The 26304-nt window shown below is 54.0% G+C and overlaps 2 protein-coding genes across 2 annotated transcripts; both read right to left on the bottom strand.

The window, feature by feature from the left end:
- Window positions 1-984: 984 nt before the first annotated feature.
- On the bottom strand, window positions 985-14090 carry LOC148646734 (immunoglobulin superfamily member 11). The gene is made up of 7 exons (XM_088609233.1): window positions 13633-14090; window positions 12714-12874; window positions 9465-9622; window positions 8079-8277; window positions 4095-4250; window positions 3210-3332; window positions 985-1250 (listed from the first exon to the last, which is right to left on the bottom strand). Exons 2-7 carry the CDS (start codon window positions 12775-12777, stop codon window positions 1036-1038), a joined length of 915 nt encoding a protein of 304 aa, XP_088465359.1. The 5' UTR covers window positions 12778-12874; window positions 13633-14090; the 3' UTR covers window positions 985-1035.
- Window positions 14091-14986: 896 nt separating this feature from the next.
- Window positions 14987-23472, bottom strand: LOC148646733 (uncharacterized). Its single transcript, XM_088609230.1, has 4 exons — window positions 22852-23472; window positions 21337-21476; window positions 20242-20341; window positions 14987-19105 (listed from the first exon to the last, which is right to left on the bottom strand). The coding sequence occupies exons 1-4, from the start codon at window positions 23084-23086 to the stop codon at window positions 17931-17933; spliced, it is 1650 nt and encodes a 549-aa protein (XP_088465356.1). The 5' UTR covers window positions 23087-23472; the 3' UTR covers window positions 14987-17930.
- Between the last annotated feature and the right edge of the window lie 2832 nt (window positions 23473-26304).

Here is a 26304-nt window from a genome sequence, read left to right as displayed (position 1 = left end):
CACAGGAACGGATAAAGATTCATTTAATGCTAAAAGGGAAAGGAAAAAAAAACATACTACTTTTGGCTGTAGAGCTTCTTCAGGTGATATTTTACACACACTCGCACCAGGACAAATTTTCCCAAATTTCCCCGCAGAGGAAACCCCACGTGAACACAGTGAGAACATGCAAACTCCACCCAGACAGCACCCCAGGTCTGGAACTGAACCCAGGACCCAGAATCCTGACCCCCTATGCTACTGCTCCGCCCTTTCTCCATCTTTTCCTCTTAATTGCTATATTTTAGTCCGCTGTTTATCTAACTTTGACTAGCTGTACATACCCCCGGGGTAGATCCGTTCTGTGGCATCAGCCAGAATCTCTGCTGCTGATCTAGCCTGACCCGCCCTTAGCTCTGCCAAACTGCTTCCAGATCCGCTTTCCTGAAAACGGGTCCGAAAATGGGTGTGACCCGAACGCAGGGGTCGAACTGGCTGAGCCGCTACAGAGTTCAGCCACTAGAGGGCAGCATAGAGACACTCCCGAGCGCCCTACTCGTACTTGACAAACAGGTTCACCGAAACGACTTTTGCTTGATTGCAAGAAAGCGTTTGACACGATCTGGCCCCAAGGATGGTTTTACAAACTTCGCCCGAGGGGTGAAATAAAATTAAATTAACCGGCGCAGCGCAAAAATCAGAAACAGAAGAACAGAACTCTGTCTAATCCTAAATCCCCACAGCTGCCAGCATCAGAACAGCTCCCAGTGCTTCAGGAGACTCAACAGTGCTGATAGACCCGTATGGGATCTCCGTCACAGCCCGAGGAACAGCGACTGACCCTCTCAAATAACCGTCTCTCCTGTGTGGCCTGTAAATAGAGTTTGTACCGTGAATGTCTTGTCGATTGTTAACGCTTTGCAACACCCTAATCCATCGGGCGAGGACACAAATGTTTGAATACCGCCAACACAGAGAGACACAAAAGGACGCACAACTGCGCGGTGAGATTTCAGCGTTTATTGATTGGCGGCGGCAGGGGGAGGAGGGAGACAGCTAGACGAAGGACCGCCGGAGCAGGGTGGGGGTAGATCTGATCTCGTTGTAGCACCCCTCCTCCTCCTCTCCCCCCCCACCTCTCCTGTGGCCCCATTTCCTCTCGCGGGCGGAGCGGTGGAGCCACAGCACCAGGGCCAGGAGCGCCAGGAGCACCAGGGCCATGCACAGGGTGAGCAGCACCCCCTGGAGGATCCCGGAGGAAGGGCGGGGGGCTGGAACAGGAAATGACATACAGAGAGTGAGGCGGAGCAAGGGGGATGACACCCCATGAGCCAAGGTGTCGGATTGGGCCAGAGAAGGAATGGGGCGAGGCAACGTCAGGAATGACACATTGTCATTGACTGATCAGTCAATACATCGACCACCTGTGGCAGTCACATTGTCCTGTAAAAACAAATATCTTAGTTCCAGGGTAGAGACAGAACTTCTGGCCTTAGCTTGCTGATATGTAGGACCTAAGCTTGGCTTCTTATTTGACTCGTTGACTTCAGAATTAAATTAAATAACTAAGAGCAGAGGAGACATGAGAACTGCCAGCAGCTCACTGCTGGCAGCCCCACTGGAGACTCAACAGGTGTGAGCCTGGTCAGTACCTGGAGGGGAGACTCCTGGGAAAGCTGAGGCTGCTGCTGGAAGAGGTGTTAGTGGGGCCAGCAGGGGGCGCTCACCCTGCGGTCTGTGTGGGTCCTGATGCCCTAGTATAGTGACGGGGACACTAGACTGTAAACAGGCGCCGTCCTTCAGATGAGACGTCAAACCGAGGTCCTGACTCTCTGTGGTCATTAAAAATCCCAGGGTGTTTCCCAAGAGTAGGGGTGTTACCCCGGCGTCCTGGCCAAATTTCCCCCCTGGCCTTTACCCATCATGGCCTCCTAATAACCCCCATCTCTGAACTGGCTCCATCACTCTGCTCTCCTCCCCACTGAGAGCTGGGGTGTGGGGAGCGGACTGGCGCCTCATCCAGGTGGGGCTGCGCACTGCTGGGGGTGGAGGGGATCCCCAGGACCTGGAAAGAGCTCTGAGTGGAGGGTCCAGAAAGGCGCTATAGAAGTGTAAGTATTCTTAATCTTATAATTATTATTAGAGAAGTGCTAATTGGAGATTTGTCCCATGCCTGGAGCAGACTATCTGCTCAGTGAAAACAGGGTTACAGTGAGCCAGAGCCCAGCCTACTCTATCACAGCCCTCAGAGCTCAGAAAGAAGAAATCCCAGAGTGTGTCTCACTCAGGGTCTGACCCGAAATGCAGATTCGCTTTTGGAAATGCGTTAGTCAAAACACCAAAGGACTCAACTAAGCTGAAGAGCCGTCTTTAAAAAAAAATGATGCTTATTGCACGGAAGCCTAGTTTGTTTTTTTTACTCGTTAAGATGCTAGCTGACTGGAAGCAGGAAGGTGGTGTGGCTGGTGAGCATTGCTGCCTCACAGTACTGGGACTCCGGGTTCAAATCCGGACCTGGGGGGGGGGTTGTCTGTGTGGAGTTTGCATGTTCCTCCGTGTTCGAGTGGGCTGCCTGTGGGCGCTCAGGTTTCTTCCCGCAGTCCAAAGGCATGCTGGGAGGTTAATTAGCTTCGGGGGGGGGGAACTGGCCCTGGTGCGTATGTGAGTATCTGTCTGTGTGTGCCCTGCGATGGACAAGCATCCCATCCAGCGTGTACCCCGCCCTCCGCCCATTGCTCGCTGGGATAGGCTCTGGCTCCCCCTGCAACCCCAAACTGGAACAAGCAGTTCGAAAAACTTGATGGATGGATGGGTAATATAATAATAAACTATTTTATACAGCACATTTAAAGGTGGCGTCTCACAGCGCTTTACATGATGACAACAATAAATAAGACGAATACACCAGATAAAACACAATGACAATACACAGAGGAGACCGTGGATGGTGGTACTAAGAAAAGCAGAGGGGTGAAGAATGGAACCAGTTCAGTAAAGGCTCTTCTGAAGAAGAGGGTTTTGAGTCTGGATTTGAAGGAGTTAAGAGAAGGTGACTCTTCGATATCCTTGGGCAGAGAGCTCCAGAGCTTGGGGGCATAACAGGAGAAGGCCCTGTCACCCCTACAGTGTAGATGGGGCTTGGGGGGACAGTAAGGATATTTTAATGGATCGGATAGGAGTCTGCCAGTCGCCCTTGGCAAACGAGGAACTGGCCGAGCGTGGATACTCACAGCTGTGAACGGAAAGATGCAGCAGGCAGGCCCCTGTCCCCAGGGGATTCGAGACGGAGCAGCGGTACAGCCCGGCAGTCTGCGAGGAGACGTTGAGGATCCGAACGGTCCCTTTCAGGTCGCCTGGGATGGGTTGGGAATGAAGAAGCAGCAGCAGCACTTGACCAAGTTCATCAAAGCAATTTTAAAAAGCCCCTTTTCGGAGCGCAGTGCCCGTCGCTATGATTGCACGGACAAATCAACAATCGCTCGATGATTTTTTCCAGAGTGCTCCCAGGCATTCTGGGACGTGTCTGTTGTTTCTACGGAGACGAAGAATTCTTGGAGCTGGACAGGAACACGTGCTTTTCTTTTCCTATGCTGTAATTATTCTACGGTAGTATTGCCGTTATTAGATACAGTATAATAATAATAATAATAATAATAATTTCTTACACTTATATAGCACCTTTCTGGACCCTCCACTCAGAGCTCTGTACAGGTCATGGGGATCCCCTGCACCCCCAGCAGTGTGTACCCCCACCTGGATGAGGCGCCAGTCCGCTCCCCACACACCAGCTCTCAGTGGGGAGGAGAGCAGAGTGATGGAGCCAGTTCAAAGAGGGGGGTTATTAGGAGGCCATGATGGGTAAAGGCCAGGGGGGAAATTTGGCCAGGACACCAGAAAAGCACTATATAAGTGTAAGCAATTATTCTTATTATTTTAGGACTGGAAATCTCCTTTCAAGAGTGTAGGACGTTTTGGTTTCAGACCCACTATTGAGCTGAGCTGGTTCCAATCGGCTGTCTTTTTTCTGTTTTTTTTTTAATAGCAACGTGGCGTTTGTATCCTCCTAAGGGGAAATCGCGATCCTAACATTCCCCCCAACGGCTGCGTGTTCTTACCTTCCTTGTTAACGGGCAGAGAAACGTGTTCGGGTTCCAGCTTGTCCCAGCTCATCTGCGGAGTGGGCACCCCCTCGTCCACATAGCAAGACAGAGTCACACTGCCTCCTTCGTCCGGGTGGCCATCCGGGAGACAGTGGGGGGTTGAGGGGGGCGCTGGGGGAGGAAAAATCGTTGAGCGTGCTGTCGGAACTTCTCACAGGCGCAACTGCAATTTGCAACGACCGGTTTTTCAGATTCTGGAAATGGAGGGGCATCATGGGAATGTCTGGCTACTGCGGTGGGACTGGAGAGCCGGGCGAGAGGCAGCCGAGTCAAGAAAACCTCAAGTAGCACACGGGAAATAACCCAGCGCTGTGGGCTTCTGGGACCAGGCTGAGCAAGGGGAGCACACACACACACTCAGTAGTCCCAAGTCAGACCAGCTGTGATTGATGTTCAGGAGCTGTGTCGTCGCTGGCAGCCCCACTGGAGACTCAGCAGGTGGGAGCCTGGTCATTACCTGGAGGGGAGACTCCTGGGAAAGCTGAGGCTGCTGCTGGAAGAGGTGTTAGTGGGGCCAGCAGGGGGCGCTCACCCTGCGGTCTGTGTTGATCCTGATGCCCCAGTATAGTGACGGGGACACTATACTGTAAACAGGCGCCGTCCTTCGGATGAGACGTCAAACCGAGGTCCTGACTCTCTGTGGTCATTAAAAATCCCAGGGCGTTTCTCGAGAAGAGTAGGGGTGTTACCCCGGTGTCCTGGCCAAATTTCCCCCCTGGCCTTTACCCATCATGGCCTCCTAATAACCCCCCTCTCTGAACTGGCTCCATCACTCTGCTCTCCTCCCCACTGAGAGCTGGGGTGTGGGGAGCGGACTGGCGCCTCATCCAGGTGGGGGTACACACTGCTGGGGGTGGAGGGGATCCCCATGACCTGTAAAGCGCTTTGAGTGGAGTGTCCAGAAAAGCGCTATATAAGTGTAAGCAATTATTATTATTATTATTATTATTATTATTATTACTCGAGCTTAAACTGAGAATATGGTGGTTGAATGCTCTTTACTCATCCCTAAAAAGACATTCATTGAAATGTCTTTGTCTGACCCAGTGCACTCTGTAATTCATATGAGTGATGTATGGTACCAAGTAATCATTGATTAGATATCCAGTCCAGGGATATTTAGATTTGGTAGCTGCCTGGTTCTGCGAAACGCATCGATTTCTTTGATTGATCTGGCCCTAAATTTAAACACAATTGATTTGGAGACGTACTGTATACAGTGGCTGTCTGCACTCTATTATTGAGAAACTCCCCAATTAAACAGGAAAGGAGACAACCTCATATAACCAAATACGTTATATTCTGGGTAAATCTAAAATATTGTCATTTTACACAGTCGCACAGTATAAAAAGTCATCAATAAATGAACGAATTCAAGCAGGACGGTCACATTTATTCACACCTCTACGTATAATGGTCTCTAGGGGTTCATGATTTGGGGGGTATTAGAGGAGGTAACACACACACAGAAGACATTCCCCAATTCCAGAAGGCAACCAGTCGTTATCGTGGTTGTCAGAGAGCTTTCTGAAGGTCACGGGCAAATGCTAACTAACCTCCACAAGCTGGGAGGCGTTTGTAAAAGAATCCACAAAAAGCTGGACACAACATCTTCCACTGTAGTAACAGTAATTACCAGGAAATGTAAAGCTCATGTCCCTGCACTAACCTGGTACGTGCCGTAACTGAAAGATGGGGGATTGAATCCAATAGCTGGGCTCAGATTAAATCCACAAGCAGGCAGGTGAAAGTCAAACTCAAGGAAGTCGCTCACGACCAGAAACCAATGGGTCTGAAGGACATGGAGAGCTTCGACTTGGAGGGAAAGTTGATCAATTTCTCCTGCGAAGTGTCAGCCACTCGCACTACGGGAGGAGTCTTGGCAGTGTAAGCCCTGCCAGAGGAGGATTTACAAAACACCAACACGGATCGCAGCGCTGTGCGTCACAGCACTGACATGCAGCTCCCAGCCCACAGCAAGATCCAGAAGTCATGGTCAAAGAGCAGGCCGGGGTCTAGCTGGGATCACAAGAGGTCGCCAACGTGAAGGAAATCTGGAAGCGTGGTCGAGGGTACGAGGGCAAGGGTCAGTACACAACGGGCTGATACTAGGAGACGAGCCGAGGTTGTAAGAGAAGCTGGAAAATGCTTGTGGGTGAAGACAAGCAGTGATATGGGAAACTCTGGTGACTCAAGGGGATAAACTCGATGACTGAGCGCTGAACTGGGGGATGAAGCAAGACTTTAATACCAGAGACCATGGATAATGAAGAGAGTACTTAATTCGAGGCAAGTGTAACTGATCATTTCTCATTCCACGTACAGACAGCTCCAGTAGCATTCCCCCCTATGTTGAGATGCGGCATTTGGGAGTACGAGCTGGAAATTACTCTGGGATCACATGTAGCCTATACGAGATAAGTCCAAAGGCAACAGTTGGAGATCTCCAGCACAGACGGGCTCTTTCACTATAAGGAGTCTTAATAATAATCTTTCATGGTCAGGTGGCAAGGAATAAGCCTAATCCCAGAGTGAACCTCAAAATATTAAATAATAATTGCTTACACTTATATAGCGCTTTTCTGGACACTCCACTCAAAGCGCTTTACAGGTAATGGGGATCCCCTCCACTACCACCAATGTGCAGCATCCACCTGGATGATGCGACGGCAGCCATAGTGCGCCAGAACGCTCACCACACATCAGCTCTCAGTGGGGAGGAGAGCAGAGTGATAGAGCCAGTTCAGAGATGGAGATTATTAGGAGGCCATGATGGGTAAGGGCCAATGGGAAATTTGGCCAGGACACCAGGGTAACACCCCTACTCTTTTCGAGAAACACCCTGGGATTTTTAATGACCACAGAGAGTCAGGACCTCGGTTTTACGTCTCATCCGAAGGACGGCGCCTGTTTACAGTCTAGTGTCCCCCGTCACTATACTGGGGCATTAGGACCCACATAGACCGCAGGGTGAGCGCCCCCTGCTGGCCCCACTAACACCTCTTCCAGCAGCAACCTTAGTTTTTCCCAGATCTCCCATCCAGGTACTGACCAGGCTCACACCCGCTGAGCAACTGCCAGTTGTGAGTTGCAGGGTGATATAGTATTCAAATTTGCCGAAATAAAATTTGAATCACAATTTTAACGTCTTATGGTCACATGCCATGAAAAAGGAACTTTGAGACATGCTGAGTAGGGTTTGGTGCAAGAACAGTGAGGCTCATGTGGAGAAAACACTCATGCTCATTGCCATATATTGCCTGAGGTCCGTTATGTTTTGTATGGATCCTGGAGCTCGTCAGGATAAGGGAAAATCATGAACTTGAACAGATATCCGGACATTCGGTTTCCTCTTGGTAAGTTTGCTTGAACTTGGCCAAAAAACGGACATTCCCGCGTGACAGTGGTCCAAAGCATGCACGGAAATTGACAAGGGCATGGTCAACTGCACACCAGCGTTATCAGCTGGCCATCTCAGCCGCCACACTTCTTCAATCCACCCAAATCTTCGGGATTCTGACTCGAGAAGGTCGATCACAGACTGAAGCCGATGGATCCGAGTGAAGTGGAGAAACTCTTCATGGGGAGGGCTTGAGCGGTGATCAATTTCTGCTGTGAAGTGCCAGAGGAGGCTTCTAGCAAGTGTAAGTCCTGCCGGAGGAGGATTTACAAAATACTTAACTACAGAGGTGTGAAGAACTATGACCCTTCTGGATTCCCCACTCCCCCAACTTGCTCTGGACAGGAGGATTACAACCACAGGACCCTTACAGATTTCCTTCAGCAAGACCCAATCTTGTCGATATTTCTGCGCAGCGCGGTGTTCTTAATCGGTTCGGGGGGATGAACAGATCCGCAGGGCACTGTACGGACAAGCAGGGGTGTTCAGGGAGGAGGGCAAAGGAAAAACAAAAGGAGGAGGAGGAGGAGGAGAATTACCAAGGACCGTCAGGCTCAGCTCCCCGATCCCTGGGGACCCGGGTTCTGGAGGGTTGCTCACCACACAGCGGTACGTTCCTGCGTCAGAGAGCCGCGTGCCGTTCAGGATGATGTCGGCGCTCCACGGCAGAGCGACGAAGCCTACGCGACCGGCGAAGGCAGGGCTCTCTATCACTTCCCTGTGATCGTACACTATTACCTAGGAGAGAGGGGGGGAGGAGGGGGTCAGACCGGTTTACAGGAGGACTAGATGAGACCCTTGGACCACAATCATTCTGATCCAAATAACACACGCCCAGAAAACACATAAGGTTGGACTCATTCACACCTCTGCAGTTAAGCATTTTGTAAATGCTCCTCTGGCAGGGCTTACACTTGCTGGACGTCTCCTGAAGTATTGTGACGTTTTGGCGCGTCACAGGAGAAAATGTAGGGAATGTTCGGTTTGTGAATGACCTTCTTGTGTCTGAACATCGGTGATTCAGTTAGCATGAGGTGTGGAGACGGAGATGGCCTCCCCTCTCTTGCAATATAGCTCATAACCTCAGAGGATCCGTCCAGTCCCAGAGCACTAGTGCAAATGGTAGCATTGATAATAATGGTGCTTTAAAAATGCAAAAAAAAGTGCTTCGGCTCAATAGTTAGCCGCAGGACGGCGTTTTAGGTTTCTCGGTATGCTGGAGCACAATGATCACTGTGTGGAACTTAATTAAAATTAATTTCGCCTTTCTCCTACAGCTGTGCGTCTTTGTTGAACTCCATTAAGACATTAATACCTCCACCGAGAGGATGCAGAATTCATCATTCTGATGGGAAACAGCAGTATCACCAGCAGCACCTGCAATTCAAAACTGGCAGCCCCACTGGAGACTCAGCAGATGGGAGCCTGGCCAGTTACCTGGAGGGGAGACTCCTGGGAAAGCCGAGGCTGCTGCTGGAAGAGGTGTTAGTGGGACCAGTAGGGGGCGCTCACCCTGCGGTCTGTGTGGGTCCTAATACCCCAGTATAGTGATGGGGACACTAGACTGTAAACAGGTTCCGTCCTTCAGATGAGATGTAAAACTGAGGTCCTGACTCTCTGTGGTGTTTCTCGAGAAGAGTAGGGGTGTTACCCCAGTGTCCTGGCCCAATTTCCCCCCTGGCCTTTACCCATCATGGCCTCCTAATAACCCCCCCTCTCTGAACTGGCTCCATCACTCTGCTCTCCTCCCCACTGAGAGCTGGGGTGTGGGGGGAACGGACTGGCGCCTCATCCAGGTGGGGGTACACACTGCTGGGGGTGGAGGGGATCCCCATGACCTGGAAAGAGCTCTGAGTGGAGGCTCCAGAAAGGCGCTATAGAAGTGTAAGCAGTTCCTATTATCAATCTGTCGAGACCCGTCCTACCTGCGAGGGAGAGCTGGGGTCGGAGAGTGGGGCGACCGTCCAGATGATGTTGAGACGGCTGAGGGGGGCCATGGTGAGGAAGGAACAGGGTAGCACCACGGAGTCCCCGCGCACCACTTCCACGCTCGTTTCCCGGACTGTAACCCTCACACCGCCCCCTGCAGGAGGGGCAGATGAAATCACGTTAACATTCACGAGAGAAGACCAGCCGGCCCATTTTAGATCTAGAAGCCCCTTGACCTGCGGATCTCACCCCACCACTTCGTGACAGAAGCCAAGGTATCTGCTTCAGCAGCAGGGCTGGGTCACTTGTTCCACACCCCCACCTCCCTTTGTGTAACCCCGCTGAACTGTGGGAGCTTAATCACAGCTCCCCGTCTGCTGTTATAGTGACTGTTACTACCCCGGTGGAACGTACCAATTAAGCACATGGCCAATAAGCTGATCCCTTTCCTGCCTGTGGACTTCCTTTCCAATCAGTCAATCAGGGCAGGTGTGTCCAATTTACTGCAGTGAAGGAAGAGGCTTTAACTGAGCCTCAGCTTGTTCCATCACAAGGACTCTCCCTTCCGACTAAAGAGACTCAGTTCCTTTGGCCTGTCAGTATGGGACACTCCCTTCGGACTAAAAAGTCAGTTCCTTCAGCCTGTCAGTGTAGGGACACTCCCTTCAGACTAAAGAGACTCAGTTCCTTCAGCCTGTCAGTGTGGGACACTCCCTTTAGACTAAAGAGACTCAGTTCCTTCAGCCTGTCAGTGTGGGACACTCCCTTTAGACTAAAGAGACTCAGTTCCCCCAGCCTGTCAGTGTGGGACACTCCCTTTAGACTAAAGAGACTCAGTTTCTTCAGCCTGTCAGTGTGGGACACTCCCTTCAGACTAAAGAGACTCAGTTCCTCAAAGAGAACAGTTCCTGCTGCAGACACAGAGCCCCTTCCTGGACCAGGACTGGACACCCCTGCTGCAGAAACACTGACCCCCCTCCTAGACCAGGACTGGACACCCCTGCTGCAGACACACTGATCACCTCCTGGACCAGGACTGAACACCCCTGCTGCAGACACACTGACCACCTCCCAGACCAGAACTGGACACCCCTGCTGCAGACACACTGACCCTTCCTGGACCAGGACTGGACATCCCAGCTGCAGACATAGAGCCCCTTCCTAGCCCAGGACTGGACACCCCTGCTGCAGACACAGCGCCCCCTACTGAACCAGGACTGGACACCCCTGCTGCAGACACAGTGCCCCCTCAGTAATATGATGCAAAACCATAAATACTCGTTTTTTTTTTTTCAGTTAACAACTGAATCTCTTGATAATAAGTTCCATTGTGCTTTATTTGGGCAGATCAAGGCTGCGGGCTGTCTGTCTCGCCTCTCTCGGCCCCGGTTTGAGGCGAGGTGTCATGTCTGATTAACTACGGGCGGCACTGACCGTTTCCCACACAGACACAGACAGCGAGCCGCGGGGCGCCAAGTTAAATTAATGAGACCGAGAGAGAGAGAGAGACTGTGAGTGTGGGGGGGATCGAGAAATAATGAGATATTCACAACGCGACCGCTTTTCCACGGCGCGCCTCGCCTCCCAGCCGGTTAGAACCGACGAATTTGACGTCTTTTTTCCCCCATTGTCGAGTCGTTCTGGGCGCTTGCCAATCGCCGGCTGGGTTTGTGAAACCAACCGCCCCTCTGGAGGTCTTCACGAACATTGGAAATGATTAGAAACCCCCCCGAAAACACACGAAAAGTAGCTGCGAGAAAAGACAGGAGAAATTAGAGATCGGATCAGGCGGGAGGCTACTGATCCAAGTTTTATGTTTGAATACATATACGGTATCTATCTGAGCGACAGTGTGCTGTTCGAAAGACGTTGATAACATTTGGAAATAGATTTAAATGCGCAGTTTGGAGCATTTTGGAGATCGGACCAAGCCACGTTAAGCGAAGAAGAGAAAGAACTGTTCGATTCTCAGTGAGATTTGCTCATTTTTTAATTCGGTCTGGGGCAGGACTGGAAAAGCCTGCCCACCCCTGGGTGTACACTGGAAACGCCCAAGAGCACTTCCGAGACACCCCTTTCACCAAGCTGGGATCACTGGCAGCCGGAGGGACCTGCTTACAATGCCTGTGAATGTGGAGAGCAACATGCAAACTCCACCCAGAAGGTGGTTAAGTCCACAATCGAACCCAGGCCCCAGGAATAGCAGTTCTATCCAAGATGCACCCCCTGTTTGCCAACATAAATTAACTCAACAAGCTTATGCAGGGTCCACAACAACGTCACAAGAATTGTTTTGGCATTGTCTCACCCACTGTGCTCCTTGCACAGTTCTGTAGCGCAAATGACAAACAAAAACAACTAAACTGACTTGTTTTTTTTAAGCTGTTAGCCGGTTTATTTCATTTATGCAGACACACACACGGTCAGATAGTTCTGAGAGCACTGAAACACACACACACAGTCAGATAGTCCTGAGAGCCCTGACACACACACACACACACACACACACACACACACACACACACACACACACGGTCAGATAGTTCTGAGAGCCCTGAAACACACACACACACACACACACACACACACACACACGGTCAGATAGTTCTGAGAGCCCTGAATCACACACACACACACACACACACACACACACACACACACACACACACACACACACACACACGGTCAGATAGTCCTGAGAGCCCTGAAACACACACACACACACACACACGGTCAGATAGTCCTGAGAGCCTTGAAACACACACACACACCCCCACACACACACACTTGGTCAGATAGTCCTGAGAGCTCTGAAACACACACACACACACAAATGGTCAGATAGTCCTGAGAGCCCTGAAACACACACACTCACACACACACACCCCAGAAGCCAGTTAACCCATCAGCCCACCAGCGTGTCTTTTGGACTGTGGGTAAAAACCTGGAGCAGCCGGAGAAAACCCACACAAACCCAGGGAGAACATGCAAACTCCACCCAGACAGCACCTCCCGGATCTATTCAGTATAAATCCTATAATACTATACCAGTATTATTCCTTTCAACGTACCCCCAACAAAATAATCCCTGAATGTGTTAACCAGCCCAGGATGGCTGCCCTTCCTCGGAGTGGAATGGAATCTAACCCCTTATTCCATCCCCCACCTACGTACTACCAGCACAATCCCAACCGGAGCAGCACGGTGTCCGGACCTGGGTGACGACGACGATCCCCCCCACTCACCCTTCCGAAGAAAGGAGTTCGCCAGGCACGCCGTCCAGAGCAGTAACTTTCTGAGGGCACCCATTGTCACCCGGCTCCGTCCTCTGCCTCTGTCCTCTGTGCTGTCGGGAGTGTGTCCCGATCCGATCCACAGGGTGGGAGGAACAGAGCTGCGGATTGACCTGGGTGAACAGGCACGCACGCGCACGCACACACACACACGCGGTCAGACAGTCCTGAGAGCCCTGAAACACACACACACACACACACACACGGTCAGACAGTCCTGAGAGCCCTGAAACACACACACACACACACACACACACACACACACACACACACACACACACACACACACGGTCAGACAGTCCTGAGAGCCCTTAAACACACACACACACGGTCAGATAGTCCTGAGAGCCCTGAAACACACACACACACACACACACACACACACACATGGTCAGATAGTCCTGAGAGCCCTGAAACACACACACACACACACACACACACACACACACGGTCAGACAGTCCTGAGAGCCCTGAAACACACACACACACACACACTCGGTCAGATAGTCCTGAGAGCCCTGAAACACACACACACTCTCTCTCTCTCCCTCTCTCTCTCGTTCCATCCTGTCTGTCCCCCCCAAGCCCATCTACACTCTGGGGGCGACAGGGTCTTCTCCTGCTGCACCCCAGAGCTCTGGAGTTCTGTCCCTAAGGATATCGGAGAGCCACCTTCTCTAAACTCCCTCAAATCCAGACTCACAGCTTCTTCTCCTTCAGAAGGGTTTTGATTTAACGGGCTCTGCGTCTGTCCCTCTGCTTTTCCGACTGTATCCCAAAACCTCATTGTAATTGTCTAATCCTGCAGTCTCCTCTCACTGTGTCCTTACTGTAAAGTACCTTTCAGAAGCCACTTTTAAAGTTTTATTACCAGTATAGGCGCGAGATCAGGGTCTTCTCCTGCTGCGCCCCAGAGCTCTGGAGTTCTGTCCCCAAGAGTAGCAGAGAGTCACCTCCCCTGAGCGCTTTCGAATCCAGACTCCAAACCTTCTTCTCCTTCAGAAGGGTTTGATCTAACTGGCTCTACGTCTGTCCCTCTGCTTTCCTGCTGTATCCCAAAACCTCATTGTAATTGTCTAATGCTGCAGTCTCCTCTCACGGTGTGCCGTTTTCTCACTGTAAAGAGCTCCTAGTAGCCACTTAATGTGGCACTGCATAAATAAAAGTTTCTTATTGATGCTCCTGGTAGGCTCCTGTAAAGAAACGGTATTCCTTCTGGTTTCTTATTCCATCTTCCTTTGTGCGAGAAACAAAGTCCAATAAATATTGCTAGGGCCAGGTCAGCTCACCCCATTGTGCCTTGAAAGATAATAATAATAATAATAATAATAATAATAATAATAATCATTTTCTGGACCCTCCACTCAGAGTTCTGTACAGGTCATGGGGATCCCCTCCACCCCCAGCAGTGTGTACCCCCACCTGGCTGAGGCGCCAGTCCGCTCCCCACACCCCAGCTCTCAGTGGGGAGGAGAGCAGAGTGATGGAGCCAGTTCAGAGAGGGGGGTTATTAGGAGGCCATGATGGGTGAAGGCCAGGGGGGAAATTTGGCCAGGACACTGGGGTAACACCCCTACTCTTCTCGAGAAACACCCTGGGATTTTTAATGACCACAGAGAGTCAGGACCTCGGTTTGACGTCTCATCTGAAGGACGACGCCTGTTTACAGTCTAGTGTCCCCCGTCACTATCCTGGGGCATCAGGACCCACACAGACCGCAGGATGAGCGCCCCCTGCTGGCCCCCACTAACACCTCTTCCAGCAGCAGCCTCAGCTTTCCTGAGCTCCAGTGGGCTGCCTTCGGACTGTGGGAGGAAACCCTTACAGCCGAAACGTTGTGTTTTCTCTCTTCTCCGTTCAGCAGGGAATAAACCTATTTCTTGTCCCTTAAAGAGAGACAGGTTATGGCGTAGCACAGGACACCTATTTGAGGATTTTGGAATAATGGAAACTCCGGCAGAACAAGGACATTGGTTGCTACATAAGAGGGGCTCCAACCCCTCCACAACTCGAGAATCAAAACCGAATAATCATGACCAAGGCATCGTTTTTTTTGTTTACACTGAATCTAGTGTGAGGTCTGACAAGATGGCGGCTCTTATCTGAACTACATTACCCAGGAGGCAGTGGGGGGGGGAGGTGGCTTTCATCTTCTGGTTAAAGGAGAACTTCCTAGAAAATTATAATACTATATATCAACAGCAAGATCAGACACAAATAAAGGCTGGGTCATTAAACGTCTTTAATCTTGTTTTAGAAGCAGCATCAGGAAGACCTCCTTACACATGGCGGCAGGCTGCTGCAACTTTAAAAGTGAGAACACAGGAAAGTTTTGAAATGTGAGGAGTTCATCTAGCCCGTCGACCTCGTTCAGAAGTGAGGAGCTGGTTGGTCTCATCCAGCTTGTTCCACGCCCCCACCACCCTCGGTGCAAAGACAGCGGCCTCCTGTTCTGAACGGAGGATCTCGTCAGGCTGTGTCTTGGAAGAAAAACCGAGGGACCGGCTTCAACAGCATTGCTGGGCGTCCTGTTCCATCCTCCCGCACCCCTCTGTGTAAAGGAGTGGCTCCTGCTGCGATCAGAGGTTCTCACCCGGGAGTTTCCTGGAGTAAGCCAGGGCAGCGGTCTCAACAGCACGGCTGAGAAGCTTGCTCCCTGCTCCCACCACCCTTTGTGCAGGGGGGGGGGGGGGCGGCTTGTGCCTTGCTCCCACCACCCCATTTCCTCCTGTTCCGCTGGGAGGATCTGGACCAGCTGTGTCTCGCAAGACGCGAGCGTCTCTTGTTCTAAGCTCTGAACGCATATGTGTTGAGATCCGTTACATCTTCTTACTTGAGAGAGCAACTGTGATCATGTGGCTCAACGGTTCTTTTTTAGGGGGACCGTCGCGAGCCAGATGCAAGACTCGTTGCACAGTAAAGAGCTCAGATTTTTGATTTCTTGGTGCTAACACGTGGCAGCGTCCTATGGCGCAGAAGCGTTTTCGGGAAAACAGGACGCCTAAACCAGCACAGCCAGTTCCAATTTCGCACCTACACCGGGGAGCTACAGAGTTCGAGCCGATCCCACTGCTGACACCAGTAAGGATGTCTCGGAGGGCGCAGGAACCCAGCCCGGACCCACGGGTTCCGCACTGGAGTTCCTGCCACCCGGGCGGATTCGGGGTTTGACTCGCGGCTGGGCTCTGGGAGACACGCCAACGGGGGGTCCCCCCCACCCCCCACCCAAACGCCGAAGTGAATCCGACCCGCCCTGCTCCTGCACACCAGGCGCATGAAGGCGTCATCATCATCATCATCATCACCACCATCATCATCAGCAGCAGCAGCAGCGCGATTCCTAGGCTTGAACCGGATAGGGGCGGGGGGCCCTACCAGCCCCCCAGGGGCCCGGTCGCGAAGGTGTGCGGCGTGGTGCTTCTTTAGGCACACCAGGCGCATGAAGGCGTCATCATCATCATCATCATCATCAGCAGCAGCAGCAGCGCGATTCCTAGACTTGAACCGGACAGGGGCGGAGGGGGGGGGCCCCTACCGGCCCCCCGGGGGCCCGGTCACGCAGGTGCGCGACATGGTGCTCCTTCAGGCACACCAGGCGCATGAAGGCGTCATCATCATCATCATCATCATCATCATCAGCAGCAGCAGCACGATTCCTAGGCTTGAACCGGATAGGGGCGGAGGGGGGGGGGGGCCCTACCGGCCCCCCGGGGGCCCGGTCGCGCAGGTGCGCGGCGTGGTGCTTCTTCAGGCACACCAGGCGCATGAAGGCGTCATCAGCAGCAGCAGCAGCAGTGCGACTCCTAGACTTGAACCGGATAGGGGCGGAGGGGGGGGGGGCCCCTACCGGCCCCCCGGGGGCCCGGTCGCGCAGGTGCGCGGCGTGGTGCTCCTTCAGGGACACCAGGCGCATGAAAGCGTCATCATCATCATCATCATCATCAGCAGGAGCAGCAGCGCGATTCCTAGGCTTGAACCGGATAGGGGCGGAGGGGTTGGCCCCTACCGGCCCCCCGGGGGCCCGGTCGCGCAGGTGCGCGGCGTGGTGCTTCTTCAGGCACACCAGCGTCATCATCATCATCATCAGCAGCAGCAGCAGCAGCGCGACTCCTAGACTTGAACCGGATAGGGGCGGAGGGGGGGGCCCCTACCGGCCCCCCGGGGGCCCAGTCGCGCAGGTGCGCGGCGTGGTGCTTCTTCAGGCACACCAGGCGCATGAAGGCGTCATCATCATCAGCAGCAGCAGCAGCGCGACTCCTAGGCTTGAACCGGATAGGGGCGGAGGGGGGGGGGCCCTACCGGCCCCCCGGGGGCCCGGTCGCGCAGGTGCGCGGCGTGGTGCTTCTTCAGGCACACCAGGCGCACAAAGGCATCATCATCATCATCAGCAGCAGCAGCGCGATTCCTAGGCTTGAACCGGACAAGGGCGGAGGGGGGGGGCCCCTACCGGCCCCCAGGGGGCCCGGTCGCGCAGGTGCGCGGCGTGGTGCTTCTTCAGGCACACCAGGCGCATGAAGCGCGTCATCATCATCATCATCAGCAGGAGCAGCAGCGCGATTCCTAGACTTGAACCGGATAGGGGCGGAGGGGGGGGGCCCCTACCGGCCCCCCGGGGGCCCGGTCGCGCAGGTGCGCGGCGTGGTGCTCCTTCAGGCACACCAGGCGCATGAAGGCGTCATCAGCAGCAGCAGCAGCAGTGCGACTCCTAGGCTTGAACCGGATAGGGGCGGAGGGGGGGGGGGCCCTACTGGCCCCCCGGGAGCCCGGTCGCGCAGGTGCGCGGCGTGGTGCTCCTTCAGGGACACCAGGCGCATGAAAGCATCATCATCATCATCATCATCATCATCAGCAGGAGCAGCAGCGCGATTCCTAGGCTTGAACCGGATAGGGGCGGAGGGGTTGGCCCCTACCGGCCCCCCGGGGGCCCGGTCGCGCAGGTGCGCGGCCTGGTGCTCCTTCAGGCACACCAGGCGCATGAAAGCGTCATCATCATCATCATCATCAGCAGGAGCAGCAGCGCGATTCCTAGGCTTGAACCGGATAGGGGCGGAGGGGTTGGCCCCTACCGGCCCCCCGGGGGCCCGGTCGCGCAGGTGCGCGGCGTGGTGCTCCTTCAGGCACACCAGGCGCATGAAGGCGTCATCAGCAGCAGCAGCAGCAGCGCGACTCCTAGGCTTGAACCGGATAGGGGCGGAGGGGGGGGGCCCCTACCGGCCCCCCGGGGGCCCGGTCGCGCAGGTGCGCGGCGTGGTGCTTCTTCAGGCACACCAGGCGCATGAAGCGCGTGCCGCACTGGGTGCAGCCGTAGGGCCGCTCGCCCGTGTGGATGCGCTGGTGGGTCTTCAGGCTGTTGGACTGGTTGAAGCGCTTGCCGCAGTAGGGGCAGCCGTAGGGCCGCTCGCCCGTGTGGATGCGCAGGTGGCGCTTCAGGTTGCGCAGGTGGCCGAAGGCCTTGCCGCACAGGCCGCAGGGGTGGGGGCGCTCGCCCGTGTGCACCCGCAGGTGGGTCTTCAGGCTGTCCGGGTGCAGGAAGCCCTTGCCGCACTGGGGGCAGATGTTGGGCCTGGCGGGGGCGGCCGGGGTGGCCCGGAAGCTCCTGGTGACGCCGTGGATCTGCTGGTGGGTCCGCAGGCGGCTGAGCTGGCCGAAGAGCTTCCCGCACAGGGCGCAGGGGAACGGGCCGGCCCCGGATCCGGTTTCGGCCCGCCGCTGGGGCCCCGGGACCCCCGGCGGGCCCCCCCGGCAGGTCCCGCATTCCAGGCAGGATTCCCCGGCGACCGGTTCCCCTCTCCCTCCCGTCCGGCCCAGAAACCCCCACGGCCCGATCTGCTGGTTCTGATCCGGCTCCGGGCCGCCGTCGGCCTCGGGCTCGGTCTCCTCTTTGATGCGGACAGGATCCGGCTCTGGATGCGCACCGGGGGCCCCGGAGCAGGGCTGCGGGATTCTCTCGCCGGGCCCGCTGGGGTTCGAACGGAGGGGCTGTGGCTCGCCGTGATCCGACCAAAACCCGATGCCCTGCTCCTTCAGTACCTCTTGGTCCTGCCCTGTGGTCACCACAGTTCCTGCTGGGCTGCAACGCTGTGGTTGGAGACCAGTGAGGCTGCTAGCCCCCTCTAGACCGTGCCCATATCCCAGCGCGTTGAGTCTCTGGGTCACATTCCCGGTTCCTGGTTCTCCGACGCACGCGGACCGCGGTTCACCGATCTCCTCCTCACTCCGGGGCCCCAGCCACTCCTTCTCGCTCTCGGGCGGCACAGGGTGGGGGTCCTGCCTCAGACTGGGGACCCACAGCCCCTCGCAGCCCGGCTGCTCGGCTTGGGCCCGTCCAGCGTCGTCACCGGGGCCTAGGGACGCCGAGGTGAGAGGAGAGGTCAGAGGTCAGGGGTCAAGGGTCAGGGGTCAGGGGTCACAGGTGGCCAACAGGAAGGTGTCAGGAAAGCAGAGCAGTTCAAACTGGAGGAGGTGGTACAAATGAGCGAGTTCGGCCACCGAGACCGAAGAAGAGGCCATATATTCCCTTCTCTATGGGATATCGAGAGGAAATCCACACGAACTAGGGGAGAACGTGCAAACTCCACCCAGACAGCCCCTCAGGAAGTGAATCCAGGGCCTTGGAATCCCAGTTATCCTCGGAAATATTCCTCGGACCCAGGCCCTCGGACCCTCCCAGCTGTGAAATCTTATCTTTAGCCGCTAATAATAATAATAATTAATAATAATTGCTTACACTTCTATAGCGCTTTTCTGGACACTCCACTCAAAGCACTTTACAGGTAATGGGGATCCCCTCCACCACCACCAGTGTGCAGCCCCACCTGGATGATGCGACGGCAGCCATAGTGCGCCAGAACGCTCACCACACACCAGCTATTAGTGGGGAGGAGAGCAGAGTGATGGAGCCAGTTCAGAGAGGGGGGTTATTAGGAGGCCATGATGGGTAAAGGCCAGGGGGGAAATTTGGCCAGGACACTGGGGTAACACCCCTACTCTTCTCGAGAAACACCCTGGGGTTTTTAATGACCCCAGAGAGTCAGGACCTCAGTTTTATGTCTCATCCGAAGGACGGCACCTGTTTACAGTCTAGTGTCCCCCGTCACTATACTGGGCCATCAGGACCCACACAGACCGCAGGGTGAGCGCCCCCTGCTGGCCCCACTAACACCTCTTCCAGCAGCAGCCTCAGCTTTCCCAGGAGTCTCCCCTCCAGGTACTGGCCAGGCTCCCACCTGCTGAGTCTCCAGTGGGGCTGCCAGTGGTGAGCTGCAGGGCGATAGAGCAGCTGGAATCGGAATATTCCCGATTCAGGGAATCACAATAGCAGACAATGGGAAAAAAAACATTTCGGATCCGAAACTTGATCAATTTTCCTTGCACCAGCTCAAAGGCCCAAGTAGCACTTAACACGCGGTGCAAACTGAACTGTGCCTGCTCTCGTCATCAAACACGTGCTCAGGACGTTCGTTAGTTAAATTCCTCTTACTTTTGCCAGAAGTCAACAGCCCTCCTTCAGGATCGCCGCTGTCGGACTCCTCTTCCAGGTCCTCTTCTTTGAGAAGGAGAGACTCTTCCAGATCTGCAGCCTGGGACAGAAGAGCACGTTTTACTCAGACAAAATCAGGCGCCAAAGATCAGGGCCCTGTGACCAGTCCAGATCGCACTTCATAATATATCAAGTCTGGATCCTTTGCCAATTATACCCAGCGGCCATATCACCCTGCAGCTCACCACTGGCAGCCCCACTGGAGACTCAGCAGGTGGGAGCCTGGCCAGTACCTGGAGGGGAGACTCCTGGGAAAGCTGAGGCTGCTGCTGAAAGAGGTGTTAGTGGGGCCAGCAGGGGGCGCTCACCCTGCGGTCTGTGTGGGTCCTAATGCCCCAGTATAGTGACGGGGGACACTAGACTGTAAACAGGCGCCGTCCTTCGGGTGAGACGTAAAACCGAGGTCCTGACTCTCTGTGGTCATTAAAAACCCGAGGGTGTCTCTCGAGAAGAGTAGGGGTGTTACCCCAGTGTCCTGGCCAAATTTCCCCCCCCTGGCCTTTACCCATCATGGCCTCCTAATAACCCCCCTCTCTGAACTGGCTCCATCACTCTGCTCTCCTCCCCACTGAGAGCTGGGGTATGGGGAGTGGACTGGCGCCTCATCCAGGTGGGGGTACACACTGGTGGTGGTGGAGGGGATCCCCATGACCTGGGAAGAGCTCAGAGTGGAGAAGCAATAGAGCTGAGAGGTTTCTGTTAATCTTCCGACAGTGGAAGGGAAAATAATCATGAGATCAGAGCAGTGCAGACGCTCTGGGTTCAGGGGCTTTGGCACCCCTGGGTCCTAATCCACACCTGGGGTGCTGTCTGTGTGGAGTTTGCATGTTCTCCTTCAGTTCGCAAGGGTCTCCTGCAGGTGCTCTCGCATTCCAAAGAGCTGCTGGGAGGCGAAGTGGCTTCTGGGAAAACTGGCCCTGGCGTGTCTGTGTGTCTGCCCTGTGATGGACTGGCGTCCCATCCAGGGCGTGCCCTGCCTTGTGCCTACTGCTTGCTGGGATAGACTCCAGCTCCACGTCTGTTCTGATCACGTACCTCCTGTTTAATGGTCTCGGCACGCTGGTCGGCAACCCCATCCATGAAACCAGCAGGATAGAGTTCAGCGATGTCCTCTTCAGCTGCAACGGAGGCGGTGTCTCTATCCCCAGCAGCCCCTGCGCTCCTGTCGTCCGTGCCTGTGGACAGAAAGAATAATAATAATTGCTTACACTTATATAGCGCTTTACAGGTAATGGGGTCTCCCCTCCACCACCACCAGTGTGTACCCCCACCTGGATGAGGCGCCAGTCCGCTCCCCCCACACCCCAGCTCTCAGTGGGGAGGAGAGCAGAGTGATGGAGCCAGTCCAGAGAGGGGGGTTATTAGGAGGCCATGATGGGTAAAGGCCAGGGGAGGAAATTTGGCCAGGACACCGGGGTAACACCCCTACTCTTCTCGAGAAACACCCTGGGACTTTTAATGACCACAGAGAGTCAGGACCTCGGTTTGACGTCTCATCCGAAGGACGGCGCCTGTTTACAGTCTAGTGTCCCCCGTCACTATACTGGGGCATCAGGACCCACACAGATCACAGGGTGAGCGCCCCCTGCTGGCCCCACTAACACCTCTTCCAGCAGCAGCCTTAGTTTTTCCCAGGAGTCTCCCCTCCAGGTACTGACCAGGCTCCCACCTGCTGAGTCTCCAGTGGGGCTGCCAGTGGTGAGTTGCAGGGTGATATGGCTGCTGGCTGATAATGAGTCTGAGAATGATGACTCAGAAGCGCGACCAGAAGGCACGTCTTTGCGCTAAGGGTGGCGGGGAGAGGGAACAGGCCGGCCAGCCATGTTTTCATAAGCCCCCCTGAGATCCTCAGCTCATGGCACTTGCTGGTCTACAGAGATCTGCATGGAGTACTGACACACAGAAGACATGATGGATGGATTAATACTCGTATTCATTTCTTTCCTTTTTTTAAAATTCTATAACGTTAGCATGCCCAAAGGGGTTGGGCAGCCAGTTGACCTTGGACCCCCTAGAGGTTTTTTTTTCCTTGTTAAGACTGTTTTAGTTCCTCTCCTCCGTTGTCTTCTGGTCTTTTCTGTTCTGTCTTCACAAAATGTGTGGTCCCTTGCATTGTTAAGCGCCCTGGGGCAACCGTGTTGTGTGCTATATAAAAATAAACCGAAGCGAATCGAGCGCTTTACACGAAGGGTGGTGGGAGGGTGGAACAGGCTGCCCACAACGCCGGGCTTCTTCCGAGAAAATCAGCGAACTACCAGACGCCACGGTTTATTAGACAGGCCGAAAGGGTGGGGTGGGCTCGGCGTGACTCCAAAAAAAAAAAAAGACTTGAGCCGAGTCCGATCTGAGAACCCCCCGTCTTGATCAAACCCACAAAACCAGTTCGCTTATCTGCGATGTAGGGCAATAACAGGAGAGACGGGGCGGGCTGGCAGAAGGGCCAAAGATAAATAAAACACGACGCAGATAACGCCCCGTCTCTGAACTGCCCGGGGTTTGAATGAAAGGACCGGGAGAGATCCGGGTTTTCACCCGTGAAGGCGATCTTACCGGCAACGGGGCGCCGGCAGACAACCTCCCCCGCCTGCCCCACCGCCGCCGCGCTCTGCCACAGCTGCAGGCGCCACCTCAGGGTGTCGTTTTCCTCCTTGATTCGCGCGATCTGGACCTCGAAGTCGGCGAAACTGCCCCGGACGAGCTCGGTTATCTCGCATACGGCGGCCCGGACGAGGATCTCCAGGACGGAGGCCAGCTGGGTGTGAAACGCTGCGGCGGTATCCGACATCCTTGCTGGGAAATCCGGGCCGAGCCCAAGTTCCCCCCCCCGCCCTCCTTCTCCTCTTCCTCTTGTTTGAGCTTTTATGCTTTTCAACGCTCCAGCTGTTTCTGGGCTTAGGAGGGGAGCCGCTTCTGCATCGTCACCCAGTGTTTCTTTATGGTCGGCCGGCGCCTCCGCGGCCTAGGCCAGTGCGCATGTCCATGGCTGTGGGCGGCCTAGCGCGACTCCGCCGCGCCGCCTCCTGGGCGCCCGGCCGTGTCCGCAAAGAGACGCCAAGCGGAAAACAGTAGTTTTGATTAATTTTTGGTCGGCGTGAATAGCCGCAGTTCTTTTGAAGGTTCCCCATCTCTCCTTGTCGCGACGTGACGGTTAATTCCCCTTACAAACGCGCCCCACAACATCTTTCACAAAACCGGACGCGCAGGGCAGGCGGTGCGGTTTTTATCGAGTTAAAAGTCCCAACCCGCCGAAAGTTCATCAAATAATCATGAGATTCATACTTCGACACAAGCCTGAGGCGACCATTTAGTGCGTCTGACATGTGAAAGACGGCCGATAGTCTTTTAAATACGAGTAACTCATGGGGCGGCACAATATTTTGGCTTTCAAATTCCCCAAACTGAGCAATATCTACCTACAGGAAACATCGAAATTCCTTTACTCTCCACAAGTACAATGACCACTGCGATATTATATAATATATAAGTTTATATATTATATAATAATAATAAAAAACTTTATTTTATATAGCGCCTTTAAAGGTGTCTTCTCAAAGCGCTTTACAGGATGACAACAACAATAAATAAAAATAATACACAAGATAAAACACAATTTCAATATATAGAGGGGACCGATATTCAGCTGAAGAAGAGAATCACGTTTTTTCAGAGTTATAATTCAGAACTTAAAGGGTCAGCGACACTGACCCTTTAAGAGTTGAAACGTTTCTTCGGCTGAAATTGTAAATGGTTTCATTTTGCGAACCATTTTCATTTTTGAATAAAAGACAGTGTGCTCAATGTTTAATCCCCCGCAATACAACATAATTTTCGCGAGCCTGTTGTGTTTTCGTCTTAATAAACTCTGAAACGTTGAAGAACAGGTTATTTTTGTGTATGAATGCGCTGGAAATTACATTTCTAGGGGATATTTTCTCTTCATTAAATGATGGATTTTTTTTTTTTCTGTAGAGACAATTCGTTCGCAAAAAAAAACCCAGTATAGACCTTTAATAAAAAGACACTTTTAAAAAGCATGACGACAAATAACGTACGTAATGAATTCCGGCTTAAACTCTCATACTGAAAACATTCTAGTGAAACCTGATGTCTGTCAATATGAACATTAAATGAACTGGATTACTCTATTTAGAAGTGTGACTAAATTCATTACAATCCGCCATGTAACAGGTAAAACCTTTTTATTTTTCACACCTGACACTTCAGAGATGTGACTGCTCTTAACAAGAACAGTCGAATTCAACGACTCTCCACCCCCCGTTGTTTCATATAGAAACGGACATAGTGGCACTTCGGACAGCCAGATGGAGATTATTTAGGTCAATGGGAATTTCTGTTTCTTTCGTTTTGAAAGGGATATTTTTTCTTCAGGGGGTGGTAGCACCATGTGCCTATAGGACCAGGGGTGAAGGACAGCGAGTCACAGGGACAGGGGGTGAAGGACATAGTCACAGGGATAGGGGGTGGACAGTGAGTCACAGGACAGGGGGTGAAGGACAGAGAGTCATAGGGACGGGGGGAAGGAGAGAGTCACAGGGACAGGGGATGAAGGACAAAGAGTCACAGGACAGGGGGTGAAGGACAGGGATTCACAGGGACAGGGGGTGAAGGACAGAGTCAAAGGACAGGGGCTGAGGGACAGTGAGTCACAGGACAGGGGGTGAAGGACAGAGTCACAGGGACGGGGGTGAAGGACAGAGTCACAGGGACAGGGGCTGAGGGACACTGAGTCACAGGACAGGGGGTGAAGGACAGAGTCACAGGGACAGGGGGTGAAGGACAGAGTCAAAGGACAGGGGCTGAGGGACACTGAGTCACAGGACAGGGGCTGAGGGACAGTGAGTCACAGGACAGGGGATGAAGGACAGAGTCACAGGGACAGGGGGTGAAGGACACTGAGTCACAGGGACAGGGGATGAAGGACAGAGTCACAGGGACAGGGGGTGAAGGACAGAGTCACAGGGACAGGGGATGAAGGACAGAGGCACAGGGACAGGGGCTGAGGGACACTGAGTCACAGGACAGGGGATGAAGGACAGAGTCACAGGGACAGGGGGTGAAGGACAGAGTCACAGGGACAGGGGATGAAGGACAGAGAGTCACAGGACAGGGGATGAAGGACAGAGAGTCACAGGACAGGGGATGAAGGACAGTGAGTCACAGGACAGGGGGTGAAGGACAGAGTCACAGGGACAGGGGGTGAAGGACAGTGAGTCACAGGGACAGGGGGTGAAGGACAGTGAGTCACAGGACAGGGAGTGAAGGACAGAGGCACAGGGACAGGGGGTGAAGGACAGAGTCACAGGGACAGGGGATGAAGGACAGAGAGTCACAGGACAGGGGATGAAGGACAGTGAGTCACAGGACAGGGGATGAAGGACAGAGAGTCACAGGGACAGGGGCTGAGGGACACTGAGTCACAGGACAGGGGGTGAAGGACAGAGAGTCACAGGACAGGGGGTGAAGGACAGAGGCACAGGGACAGGGGGTGAAGGACAGAGGCACAGGGACAGGGACAGGGGGTGAAGGACAGAGTCAAAGGACAGGGGCTGAGGGACACTGAGTCACAGGACAGGGGGTGAAGGACAGAGAGTCACAGGACAGGGGGTGAAGGACAGAGGCACAGGGACAGGGGGTGAAGGACAGAGGCACAGGGACAGGGGGTGAAGGACAGAGTCAAAGGACAGGGGCTGAGGGACACTGAGTCACAGGACAGGGGGTGAAGGACAGAGAGTCACAGGACAGGGAGTGAAGGACAGAGGCACAGGGACAGGGGGTGAAGGACAGAGAGTCACAGGACAGGGAGTGAAGGACAGAGGCACAGGGACAGGGGGTGAAGGACAGAGAGTCACAGGGACAGGGGGTGAAGGACAGAGTCACAGGGACAGGGGGTGAAGGACAGAGTCAAAGGACAGGGGCTGAGGGACACTGAGTCACAGGACAGGGGGTGAAGGACAGAGAGTCACAGGACAGGGGGTGAAGGAC

The sequence above is a fragment of the Lepisosteus platostomus genome, chromosome 16, assembly GCF_059453375.1.
Source record: "Lepisosteus platostomus isolate fLepPlt1 chromosome 16, fLepPlt1.hap1, whole genome shotgun sequence".
NCBI lineage: Eukaryota > Metazoa > Chordata > Actinopteri > Semionotiformes > Lepisosteidae > Lepisosteus > Lepisosteus platostomus.
The sequence above is the reverse complement of the archived record's forward strand: the minus strand, read 5'-3'. Positions and strand labels throughout refer to the sequence as shown.